The sequence below is a fragment of the Mustela lutreola genome, chromosome 3, assembly GCF_030435805.1.
Source record: "Mustela lutreola isolate mMusLut2 chromosome 3, mMusLut2.pri, whole genome shotgun sequence".
Lineage (NCBI taxonomy): Eukaryota > Metazoa > Chordata > Mammalia > Carnivora > Mustelidae > Mustela > Mustela lutreola.
Genome location: NC_081292.1, coordinates 111013962 through 111028173, shown reverse-complemented (window position 1 = coordinate 111028173; position 14212 = coordinate 111013962). Strand labels below are relative to the sequence as shown.

The window sequence follows — 14212 nt, the reverse complement described above, 5'->3', positions numbered from 1 at the left end:
TTTTCTCAATTTTAAAGTTATTAAAAATTTATGGACTGCTTACACTGGAAGGTCGCCCATAGCCACCTAAAACAATCTGTTTCTATTATTGAGGGAAAAAATGAGGCCCAGAGAGAAAATAGAACCCCAAGATTAGTTGGTAACAGAGGTAGGAATATAGTAAAGCCTTTTTCTAGTTATAGACCATTTCATGCAGGTCATGATGGAAGACCTTACAGGGTTTTTGGAATTGACATTTAGAATGCAGTAGAGTTGACCAAATCAGATAGGAACTCTATACTGAACTCAGTCTACCAGACATGGAAGGATTAGTCACAAATGAAGCAATTATGGAAGCCATTAGTATTTTATATGGTCCTGAGCTCTTATCTTTTTCTGATTCATTTAATGCTCTGAATTAACAGGAAAAGGGCACTAGCCTGGAGTGTTTGAGTCACAACTCTGCCACCCTTTCATTACATGAGCTTGGACAAGTCACTCTACGTCTCTCTGGTCTGAATAACCTCATTTTAAAGTAGTAATTTTTTGTTTTCCTCAGTCTTTTGAAACCTTTGAAATAGAAATCAACTTTACAATATCCAGCTTCTTTTTAAGAAAAGGTGGTGATTCTGGACCTTGATGTTATAACCCAAGACTGTCACCAAACACAAAAATTTCTGAAGACAGAACCAGTTGTTATTTATTGGGTTATTAGTTAAGTATATATCTGTAATATTCAAAATATAATATGATAAATTTAGTCATCCATGGCAAAAAGGTATCACATATCCTTAGATATAAATCCAATACACAGAATAAAATATGAGATCCCATTAAGAGTGAGGAAGAATATTGTAAAGAAAAATCTCTTAAGTGTAATTCAAGTATGTTGGTTTCATGATAAACTTGGTCTGCAGTTTGGGGAAAGTGAGTAATACCTTATCTATACAATGCACTGAACAATTTTGCTTTTTCTCCCTCAGGGTCTTATGTAACTGCCACCTACAGCATGTGAAATATACCAAAATGTATGATTTTTGTTGAAAAACTCAAGATCAAGGTTTACTTCAAAATTGATAATTTTAAAATATCACCCCAGCTCAGTTTTACAGAAATGTATTTCCTTACTCATCTGTTTCTCGTAGGAAGTTTCGGTCCAATTCACAGAAGAGTAATAAATGAATTTTAGATCATCCACATTTAGTCACTCTGAGCATAGGTGTTACTTAGATGGGCTCAGAATCACACAAATGAATGAAATAGATATATCCATGGTGCAAATCAAAGAAAGTTGCATTCATCTGACTGCACATAAGATGGAAACCAAACTCATTTTTTCATTGGTTTTGTTTTAGGATTATGAACATCTCTAATATTTAATACATAGTACATTAGCCATATAGAAATTAGCTAGGAAACTGTTGTGCTCTCCTAGTTAGAGATCTAAAAGAGCATGTCATTTTTTATAATTTAGTGGTCAGGGTCCTAGAAATTAAACAGATGACACAGTCAAGAATGATAAGTGAAATGCAGTTAGTTGAGGGACTATTAACAAAAATGTGAGCAGAATTAAGGGGAAACTCACAAAGGATGAGAGAGCAACTCTAAGTATGTAATAGAAAAACTGCTACTGTCTCAGGACTGAAAGAATGAGGTCCAGACTCAGTTATGAATCCTGAGGAGGCCTGTAGCTGAACAGATGGCCAAGGAGGAGCTGTCCACAGACCAAGCAATTCAGTCATTGCCAAACCACACCTGAGTAGAAAGTGGGTCCTGGGAATTAATACCCTGGACTCACTATCCTCCCAAACTTGAAAGTTCCTGCAGAGGCCTTCCACTGGCAAGGCAGCCTCACTGTGGAGGCTGCAGGTGGGGAGAACTGGAGAATGGACCTGGCAAATGAAGACTATTCCATATAAATAATTTAAGAATAATATTTGCCATAAGAAATTTATTATACTTTATGCATGTGTTGTTGATGACCATGTGAGGACACAGTGATTTTTCTGAAGCCACATGAGAAAGTGTTCTGTATCTGCCTGGTGCTGTTTCTATCTCTGTATCTGTCTCTGTATCTTTTTCTGTGTGTGTGTGTGTGTGTGTGTGTGTGCATTTCCATCTCTCTATTTCTATACAAACACACAAACACACTCATACACAAATCTACATACACATATCTGTGATTTATCTTATTTATGCATGTGCTTCTACAAACCTGCGTATTTTTCTCATGCGCACTTCACTAAGTTGCATTAGGATACTTTGGACCTGGAGTTTTCCATGGTAACTAATGCCTGTTTCCCTCTCTAACTCATTTGCCTTTTTCTCCTAATTTATGCTCATTTTATTCTTAAATTTTCATAAGCTAACTCAGATTCTTTTTTTGTATTTTAAAAATTTTAGATATAAAATGCATAAGTTAAATTTTTGGTACCAGTATTAGTAGCACTATTCTCATATTAGTGACAGAACTCCTACAAATTCCAAGAAATACAGATCATTTTTTATTTTTTCAAGTTTATAAGTATAAACATGCATTAATTGATTTATTAGTAACATACTTTCCCCATGCCCTATTAAGACTATCAAATGCTTTGGAGAAGGTGGTGGGGTTATGGACATTGGGGAGGGTATGTGCTATGGTGAGTGCTGTGAAGTGTGTAAACCTGGCGATTTACAGACCTGTACCCCTGGAGCTAATAATACATTATATGTTTATAAAAAAATAAAAAGATTAAAAAAAAATAAAGACCATCAAATGCTCTCTCTTTTTGGAGTTTGTGTTTTGTTCATAGCTAGCCATTATCATTTGATGTTCTATTTAAGCTCTCAATAACAGTATACCCAAATAATTCATTCATTCTGTAATAATTTACTTGTTTACTTTTTTTGTTCATTATCTAAGCCTCGGTATTTTATATTATCTTTAGATATGCATATGGCAATTAATAATGAATCATATTCTGTTACTTTGTGCAGTTATAAGCTTTATCTTTTTTTTTTTTTTTTTTCTTTTTGGGACTTCCTTTTTTTCCACTAAACTTGAACTTCATCTCTTATCCTCTCATAATATCACCCTTGTGGCCGTAATAATTATTAAACGTGTATGTACACACCTAAATAGGGAGGAAGATTTATAAGATAAATAGAAAGATGGTCTTTTATGGCTTGAGGTACCTTATAAATTGTATTCTTTGACTCCCACTCCAAAGAGCAAGATTCGTTTAGAATTTATAAATCATTTGTTTTGGTCTGTTAATTGTTTATTTGGCTGGTTGATAGATTTATAACAACCCATGTTTATAAGTGTAATAGAAATATGTCTCCAAGCTAGAATCAGCATTCAGTAGACCTTGCTTAACACCAGATACTTAAACTCTAGTCAAAGAATGTAAAACAAATTTTAATTCATTTATATGGCTTTAAAAAGAAACTAAAAGGATACCATAACTTGGAGAAAGACATAATTTCCCTTCCTTTTTCTTTCTCACACACTCCTTCATTTTTTCAAAAAATATATTTGTGATTCAGCTAAAGATCCTCTATCAAACAAAATCAGATTATGAATGCAACTTTTCTTCAATAGGAATTCAGCTCATACTCTTATCTTTAACTATTGTCTGTATTGATTCTTCAGAATGTAGCACAGTAGGAACTCAGATAATGCCCCTTTATGAACATTCCAGACCCATTTGGGAGTTAGATGATTCATCTCATCTTAAGGGAAAGGAACATTTTACAAATTTTTACACTATGAATGTAAGGTATTGTAAGCATTCTGTATCATTATTGGGATTTATAATTAAGATTTTAAAAATACACATTGAAGTTGGGTTATGAACATTGGGGAGGGTATGTGAAATGGTGAGCGCTGTGAAGTGTGTAAGCCTAATGATTTACAGCCCTGTACCCCTGGAGCAAATAATGCATTATATATTAATAAAAATAATAAATTAAAAAATACACATTTACGTTCTGGTGGAAAAATTTTTTTTATTCTTTTTTTTTTTTTTTTTTGGCGGGGGCGGGGGCGGTTTGGGGGAGAGAGAATCTTAAGCAGGCTCCACCCTAGCACAGAGCTCCACAAGAGGCTCCGTCTCCTGAGCCTGAAATTTTGACCTGACCAGAAATCAGGAGTCAGAAGCCACCCAAGCGCCCCCTGGTGGAAAGATGTTTTATAGTAATGAATCATATAGATCTTTCCACAGGTTGGCATGTCTGTTGTTTTGAGGAAGTTGTTCTACTTTGTATTCAGATATCTCCAGGCTGAAGAGTAATGGTAGTATTTTGTCTTTGGTTTCTCCTTACTCTGTGTCTCTGACATTATTTTATTTATTTGAAATCTTTCTTTAGTCATCCACCCTTTGTAACCCATTATTTTTAGCGTGTATCTCTGATGTGACATTGTAATATTACCTGTCACGCTTGAGAGCACCTTGCTTTTTCTTCTGTATCATTGAAGTATGCCTAGTCTACAATTTTTTTCTGCTAAAGAATATTATTGTCTTTAAAAAATCAAATTAAGAAATTATTCTATGTTCATGGAAATGCCCTAAATGACCCTTCTTACAAGTAATCCATAGTTACTAACAATGGTCTTTGCAGATCACTAGCTATGGCGTGGTCATACATGCCATTACAATACAGTCATGGGTAGAGATCCTGGATTATCTGGAAGAGAGTGAGCTCAGTGCAATGATATGTATACAAAGATTATGTTAGAACACAGAGTAATGATTGGAGAGAAAGCCAGTGAAAACACAGGTGTGACTTCTAACATAGTACCTTTCTGCTACTGATGCTGGGCCTCCATTCCACATACCCTTGTAAACAATTAGATCTTCTGTGCCAGACCTCTCAGTTGATTCAAAGTCTTTCTTGAGTGCAGTCCACCTAACACACTTGACTCTGTGGCTCAAGAGGGTGAGCTCCTTGCGGACTTCCTGGGTAATCCAGAGCCGTGGATACTACGAACAAGCAGGAAAGACAATTATAAGGAGGGGGCAGTTCTGCTAGTCAATGGTTGTGGGACACCAGATCTAATGTGTTCATGATATGGAGTACAGGAAGACAGCCACATCAGCAGCAGGCAGGCCAAGGAGTGTGATTTCTAAGTAAGGGCGTTTCCCTAATCCCTCATTCAGAGGAAGCCTGATTACTTATGAGAAAACTAAGGAGAGCTGCACTTAGGATCCTGGAATAAGCAAAGAAGGAATACAGGATGTGTTTTACTTCTTATGTGTCAAGCTCTATTTTAATTTTCATTTTAGGTAACCCCAACTCTTTATCATGGAAATTTCAGTGGCTTGAAATTACCCCTGAAAAACCTTATAAATTCAATTTTGAGGGCAGCTCTTATCTTTCAGATTATAAATAAGGTCAATACTAAGACAGTTTACATCATGCTAAATTCTCCTTATAGGCAACTAGATACATTATGTACAAACACAAAATAATCACAGTATTTAATCAAAGAGAAAGATGAGTGGTGTAACTATGAATTAATTACTTTAACTTAATTTTACACCTAAATTAGTGTACCCCTTACAAAAAAAATCACTTATTCACCAGATTTGCCTTGGTTGTATTTTAGTGGCTTTTCTAAAGTCCTTTTTAAAAGTCAAGATTTTACATCATAGATAATAAATATGTGTCAGTGTCTGTGAAGACATTATAATGAAGATGTTCTTGTAACATTACACTTGAGGGCTACTTTGAAAGGGAAAACACTCAAGATGAATATTTAAATTTAAATTTTGTTGTTACAGTTGTTATTTATTTTAAAAGTTATTCATGTTGGTTGTCATCTCATTTGACACAATATGCAATATTATTCACTTAACTAAGATAAATTCCCGATTGAGTTTGAAAACTTGTATCTACCAGTTCTATCTAGATTTTTCTATAAATATAACCTCCTTGATTTTACAGTGTTTGGTCAGTTGTTTACAATAACCAAATTATTTTTTACTTCAATTCTAAACAACATTTATAACAACTAATCAGAAATATATATTGTCAGAATTCAGGGTTTCTTTTCCTGGTTATAGTATCCATTGTCATTTTTCTCCATGATAAATCCTCTAGATAAATCCATTAAAGGTTAATACCTATATTTTCCCCTTTTCAATATTCATACTGCTGAATATGAAAATGAATGCAAAATAAATCAGTTTAAGCGAAAACACAGTAAAAATGAACTGGATATGATTCTTTGAAGAATCACAAGGGCTGCTCCTTTGGCCAAAGATTAATCCTAAACCAGTTAGTGGCACATGTGATTCAAAGTTGTCTTTGTTAACTATTCAGAGAACTTTCACTGAGTTTCTTGGCATTTTGAAGTGAGACTTAGCTGGTTTTGAAAGCTGTCAGCTTTCAAAATATTGGAGAGATTGTTGAAGAAAATATGGCAGGCTTCACTGTATGCTAAGTTTTGCTTGCCCTTCTGCTGACGTCTTCACTTTCTGATGGGCTAACCAGTTTTCTGGAGGAAGCAGTAGCTTTTCAGAAATGTTAGAAATGTAAGATTCATGTAGCTAAATGTCTAACCCACAGGTGTCTAAGGACAAGTGATTTGTATCACAAAGCTTTTCTACTCATACATGATTTTTTCCTAAGTGACATAAAAACTGGGTGAATTTTTTAAAAGATTTATTTATTTGAGGGAGGGAGGAGCAGAGGGAGAGGCTCTTCAAGCAGGTTCCCCACTGAGCATGGAGCGACAGGGTTCCTGATCTCACTGCCCATGAGATTGCCGCCAAGAGTTGGACACTTAACAGACTGAAGCGCCCAGGTGCCTCTGGGTGGATTAATTTAAAGACTGTGCTCACAGATGCCACTTTATTTATTTACTTATTTATTTACTTTAAAGATTTTATTTATTTATTTGACAGACCGAGATCACGAGTAGGCAGAGAGAGAGAGAGAGGAGGAAGCTCCTTGCTGAGCCGAGAGCCCGATGCGGGGCTCGATCCCAGTACCCTGAGATCATGACCTGAGCTGAAGGCAGAGGGTCTAACCCACTGAGTCATCCGGGTACCCCTGAAACTCAGTTTTGTTTTTTTGTTTGTGTGTGTGTGTGTTGTTGTTGTTGTTTTTTAAATTATTTATTTATTTTTTTAATTTTTTATATATTTTATAAACATATATTTTATCCCCAGGGGTACAGGTCTGTGAATCACCAGGTTTACACACTTCACAGCACTCACCAAAGCACATACCCTCCCCAATGTCCATAACCCCACCCCCCTTCTCCCAACACCCCTCTCCCCAGCAACCCTCAGTTTGTTTTGTGAGATTAAGAGTCACTTATGGTTTGTCTCCCTCCCAATCCCATCTTGTTTCATTTATTCTTCTCCTACCCACTTAAGCCCCCATGTTGCTCACCACTTCCTCATATCAGGGAGATCATATGATAGTTGTCTTTCTCTGCTTGACTTATTTCGCTAAGCATGATACGCTCTAGTTCCATCCACGTTGTCGCAAATGGCAAGATTTCATTTCTTTTGATGGCTACATAGTATTCCATTGTGTATATATACCACATCTTCTTTATCCATTCATCTGTTGATGGACATCTAGGTTCTTTCCATAGTTTGGCTATTGTGGACATTGCTGCTATAAACATTCGGGTGCACATGCCCCTTCGGAGCACCACACAGATGCCACTTTAAATCATCTCATCTGTTCTGAAGCTGGGCAAATTTTTGAAAAGTTTTTTTTTCTTTTCATCATAAATTGAATCAGTGTTGATTACTGCATTTTGTCTGTGTGGATTGAGGGTTTTTTGATATAGATTTCCAATCATAGAATCTGCAATGAAAGAAATACAAACTAACTATAGGGAAAAACATAAGCCTTCCCAATCTAGAAATAACTTGAGAACATCATAGGCTCCAGTAATTAGCATCCTCACTATATGGAAAATTCAGTAGCCCCTCATCTCCATCAATTGAATTCCTTCTTTGTTTTAAACTGTTTCAAATAAAGAAGACTTTAAGAAATTAATATATATATGCATATGTGTGTATAAGAATATATGATGATTATGCCTGGAAATGGCCCTTGACTCACAACTGAGAAATACCACACACAAAATAAATAAATAAAAACTAATAACTCTATCATGCAACTCCCCATGGGTAAAGTGAAATAACATGGAGATCATGCGTAAGAAATAATTATTAAGTGAAGAATAAGTTTTGCCTTTTAGTTGATTCTACTTTTTATAAAAATAAAATGCAGCTTAAAAATTTATGCTTATTACACATTAGTGCTAACCAATAGACAGTTTAAAAATTATTCATATGTCTATTATCTTAATTATTTTTATTTTTCCAAGGATTTCCTTTCTGGGATATCATTTACTTTCATATTTATTCTCAAATTCTTGGTACATTTTCATGTGTATGTAAATGCACATGTGTTTACATACATACACACATATTTGTATTTATGTGGGAGTATTCAGAATAGCAGATGTGTATGTGTACATAAATAGAAATTAATATGATGTGGCATCCTTATAATGCTTCATTTATCCTTGCATATAAAATAACAAATGTATGTTAATAGTGCTATACAGGTTCTCTGGCTCTAAATGTAAATTTTGTTGTTGTTGTTGTTTCCCAACTAGAGAATATTATATCACTATGGTTAAATGGGTAAGCAATACCAAGACGGTGGTCAGATGGTTAAATCGGCCTCAGAACATCTCCATCCTCACAGTCTGTGAGACTACCACTGGCGCCTGCAGTAGAGTGAGTGTAATTTACTTTTCTCTTATGCTTAAAATGAAGTACTTTCTGCTACTCTCAAAGGGATATCAAGCAATCCATTGTACAAAACCCAATATTTAACTTCCAGAGGTAGTTGGGAAAGAGTCATTCTATTAGAAGTATATACTTTAATCCATAAATCATCCAAACTTTGAAGTGACAGAAATGAGTGATAAGCAAAAGAGGAAAAAAAAAAAAAGACCAAACTTTAAAAAAAAATGAATTCTTTTATAGTATAAAGTGGAGTCTAAACCACACTAGTTTAATTCTCAAATACATCTTTTTCTCCATATTTTGAGTTTGATTAACTTAGGAATGTGGACTGTTTTTCCTGTCTTCTTCAACCACATTCCAATAATTCCATCTTTTTTTGGTAGTTCAGATTAGTCTTCTAAAATAATGAACAGTGTCTCTTTTTTAAAATTAAATAAGAAGAGTAAAAAAAAAAAAAACTGGTCCTTTGAACCATTGTGTTTTGAAAGCAGTTTGTATTTCTATTTCTCTAATCATTTTTTATAAGCTCTGCAATAAATCCTATAGCAATTCTTAAAGTTCTTAACTGAGGGTATACTGTAATTGTTGTTGTGTATATGCCTGTATTGGTGAGTAGTAAAGTATTCCCAGTTACTTAAAACCAGAGTTTTCAAACTTCTATTTCTGGACAGGATGGAGTAAATTTTGCCAGCCTAACCTCTCTGCTGTAGTTAACTATAAACCTATGTAAAATGAATTAAACAACTACTCTCAGATACTGGACAATAGCAGGATCAGGACATAAAAAGTGAAATAATATAAACATATAAGATAAGCCTAGCTTCCTGTAGGGCACACACACAGTGCAAGCTAATGGAGTCCTAGAAAAGCTCAGTGGTATCACTGATCCAAGTCAGCAGGGAGAATCAGTTTGAGGCTCTCGTGGTGGCTGAAATCTGCAGGATAAGTACCACAAGATTTGGAGCTATAGAGAGAAGAGCTCCAGCAATCTATGTAAAGGACCTCTTAGGACTTTAGCTCTTAAAATTAAAAAAAAAAAAAAAAAAAGACTTTAGCTCAATGCTTAACTGTGCAAGTACAGGACACACTTCACAGAGAGAGAAGCAAATACAGAATCTGCAGGTTTCGTAATTTGGAGACTTTGGAGTGCTGAACAGCAAAAAATAGAGCACTCTCACTGAAAACCCTTTGCATTAAACTCACAGCCCAGAAAGAAAAATGCATTAGAAATAAGGCTGTTCTATACTCTTTACAGTAAACCTTTATATCAAGCTGGAAAGGAGCAAGTACATGCCTATAAATTAACTGTCTTCCTAGAACAAAGTTTACTCTTTTAAATGGAGAATTAAAATTTAAAATATCAATTACACAATCAAAACATACTATACATGTAGAAAAATAGAAAATGTAACCTGCCTACCTCCCTTCAAAAATAGTTAAAAAAGCAGACTTACGCAGAATAGAGATGTTAGAATTAACAGGTACAGAATTTTTTTATAAAGCTGTTTGAAAGATTCTTGGCAAATTAAAGGGTGGCCCTAATTTATAAATAGATGAGATATTTCAGTAGGGAAACAACTATAAAATACAAAACAATGGAATTTCAGGAACTAAAGAGAACAGTATCTGAAATGAAAAAATTGGATGGATTAAACACAAATTGGGCATTGTTGTAGTCAGGGAAATAGAAACAATTCAAACTGAAGTCTGGAGGGAAAAAAGACTGAGGAAAAAAAAAAAGGAACAAAGCCTCAGCTACATATGGAATAATTTGAGCTGTTGTATATGAGGGATGAAATACACACAGAAGGCAAGGCTTGAGATGTTGGGGCAAAAAAACAAAAAAAGAAAGAATGACTTAAAATATCCCAAATCTGAAGAAAAACCATTAACCCATGTATCTAAGTTAGCAAATCCCAAACAGAATAAAAACAAAGAAAATAAATAGGCACATAACACTCAAATTATTGTAAACCAAAGATTATGAGAAAAGTTTCAAAAGAGCCTGAGAGAAAAATACATTACATATGGAGGAATAGAATAATGAAAATTACTGCCTCTCTCTCATCAGAAATGATAGAAGCCAGAAAGCAATGGAATACATTTTTAAAGAAGTGAAAGAAAAACAGTGTAAACCAAAAGTCTGTATACTCTGAAAATATCTTTCAAAAATGAAGACAGACATATTCAGATAAATAAGATCTGAGATAATTTATCACAAGTAGATCTGCTTAAGTAACATGAAATGAAGTTATTCAGTCTGAAAGAAATAGCATCAAATGAAACCTCAAATCTAAATAAAGGAAGGAAAGGTGCTCCAAATGACAAACATATGAATAAAATTAAATAAAAATATTTTCTAGTTTTTATTTTTTCTAAAAGTTAATGGATAACTTAAGTAAATCAAAACTGTCAAGCTAAAAGTCTTGTGTACAGTGAAAGAAACAGTCAACTAAATGAAAAGCCAACCTGTGGAATGGAAGAACATGTTTGCAAATCATATATCTGATTTTCAATATCTAAAAGTATTTTTAAAATATCTCCTTCAACTAGATAGCAAAATAAAACCAAACCAAACCAAAACAAAACCCCCAATAATCTAATTTGAAAATGGGCAATGGACCTGAATAGACATTTTTCCAAAAATATGAAAAGGTGTTCAACATCACTAATTATTAGGGAAATGCAAATCAAAACCTCGATGAATTAATCACCTCATGCCTGTTAGGATGGGTAGTATCAGAAAAGACCCGAGATAATTGCTGGTGAGGAAGTAGAGCAAAGGAACCCTGTGCCCTGTGGTAAGATTTTATGTTGGTATAGTCACTATGGAAAATAGTATGGCAGATCCTCAAAAAAATTAAAAATAAAACTTCCATATGATCCAACAAATCAAATTCTGGATATGTATCTGAAGGAAATAAAATCACTATCCGAAGATATATTTGCAAGCCCATGTTTGTTGCAGCGCATTATTTACAATAGCCAGGACAGCGGTAAAACAAAACAAAACAAAACAAGTGTCCATCAATGGATGGATGGATTAAGAAAATCACACACACACACACACACACACACACACACACGAATATTGTTTAGCCATAAAAAAGAAAGAAATCCTGTTATTTGTGACATATAGAGGAGGGAACTTGAGGGCATTTATTATGAGTGAAGTAAAGACAAATACTCTATGATCTTGCTTATATGTGGAATAAAAAATAAAAACAGAAAAAAGATTAGTGTTTGTGAGGGGTGAGGGTGGGGAAATTGAGTGAAGGTGGTTAAAAGGTACAAACTCCCAGTTATAAGATAAATAATTTCTGGGGATGTAATGTATGACATGATGACTATAGTTAACAATGCTTCATTGTATATTTGAAAGTTGCTAAGAGAGTAAACCTAAAAAGTTCCCATCATAAAGAAAAAAATGGGGACGCCTGGGTGGCTCAGTTGGTTGAGCAGCTGCCTTCGGCTCAGGTCATGATCCCAGCGTCCTGGGATCGAGTCCCACATCGGGCTCCTTGCTCAGCGGGGAGCCTGCTTCTCCCTCTGCCTCTGCCTGCCATTCTGTCTGCCTGTGCTCGCTCTCTCCCCTTCTCTCTCTCTGATAAATAAATAAAATCTTTAAAAAAAAAAAATGTAGTTACTTGGGGTAATGGATGTTAACTAAACTTGCAGTAATCATTTCATAATATATACATGTATCATTATGTTGTACACCCTGAACTTATACAACGTTATATCAATTATATTTCAGTAAAACTGGAAAAAAAAAAACAATAAATTTTACCATTTTTACAATTTCCAGAAAGTGGAGAAGGAAACTTTTCTTTTTTTATTTTTTTAATATTTTATTTATTTATTTGACAGAGATCACAAGTAGACAGAGAGGCAGGCAGAGAGAGAGAGAGAGTGAAGCAGGCTCCCTGCTGAGCAGAGAGCCCGATGCGGGACTCGATCCCAGGACCTTGAGATCATGACCTGAGCTGAAGGCAACGGCTTAACCCACTGAGCCACCCAGGCACCCATGAAGGAAACTTTTCAATTCATCTTATAAGCACAGCATTATCCTATTACCAAATCAAGGCAAGGACTTTATGAGAACAATTTAGACCGATACATCTCATGCACATGTATACAAAAAATTCCTTAAGCATATTGATATATCATCTATGGCAATATAGAGAAGAGTGCATTATGACTAAATGGGGTTTATTTTGGTAACTTATGATTGGTTTAGTACTGAAAACCAATCAATGCTACTCATTATTTTAACAGAAAAAAAAAAGTAACTCAGTAGATGAAAAATAAAAAGCAGTTGACAAAACTTAATATTTACTCATGATAACTTTCAATATAAATGAATAGAAAAATATCCTTAATTTGATAAAGAATACCCAGAAAATACCTCAAAGTTATACTCTATGGTAAAACACTTTCCTTATCTTCATGTCATCAGTAAGGTAAAGACATACATTCTCACTGTAGTGTGGAAACTTTATTAGAGACTCTAACCAGAATAACTTGGCAAGGGATAAATATCAGGATGATTGGTAAGGAAGAGATAAAATTCTCTTTATTTGTAGATGTCATTATTACATAAATAAAAAATAAGACATCTGCAAAAACAAAAACAAACCTGCCCAAAAAACACACACAAAAAATCCACCCTAGAATGGGTCACAATTCACAAGTCAGGTTACCAACTTAAATTGTTAAATTTTCTGATTCTTATTTTACTGTAAAAAGCATGTATGTATACAGGATACTATAAATTTCTTAAGAAATGCTTACTAAATTATTTAGGGGTAGATGGATATAATGCCTCAAAACTTCTATCAAATTATTTAGGAAAAAAAGTATGTTTCTAACAACTTTTAATTGATTTTGAAAAAAAATATGCTTTTCCCTTTCTTCAAATGGTTTTGTTTCTATATTGAGAGATATAATAATAAAGCAAATGGAACAAAATATAAATAAATGAGGAATATGTCTAAAGGCTAAGCAGGTGTTTCTTGAACTAATCTTTCAGAACAAAATGTGTTCCTATATACTCATAACATTATAATGAAAAATAAAAATGCCACTAAAATTTTTAAAAACATTAAATACATAAGGATAAATTTAACAAATAGTGTGCAAAATCCCCATATTGAAAACTGCAACATTTTTGACACACATTAAGAAAGACCTGAATAAATAGAAGCTATACCACATGCTGGACTTGAAAGGCTGAATGTTACAGGTGGCATTCTACTCAGAGTGAATTAACTGTGGTTTCAGTACAACACAAATTCCCAGAAGAATTGGGAATTTCTGTAGAAACAGGTTGATTCTAAATGAATATGGCAGTGCAAAATCAGAAACTTCGTACCAGGCACTGTTAAGAAACAGTTTAACAGAACAGCTAAAATGAACAGCTAAAAATTGTTTGCAGAAACTATTTTGCAAAATGTGTATCT

At 34.3% G+C, this 14212-nt stretch overlaps 1 protein-coding gene across 2 annotated transcripts in view; it reads left to right on the top strand.

The window, feature by feature from the left end:
• DPP10 (dipeptidyl peptidase like 10) overlaps nt 1–14212 on the top strand; it is a 646930-nt gene that overhangs the window by 552719 nt on the left and 79999 nt on the right. For both annotated transcript variants that reach the window (XM_059166678.1, XM_059166679.1), the window contains exon 11: nt 8615–8738. In XM_059166678.1, the coding sequence (XP_059022661.1) occupies nt 8615–8738 (124 nt within the window). The remainder of the gene's footprint in view (nt 1–8614; nt 8739–14212) is intronic.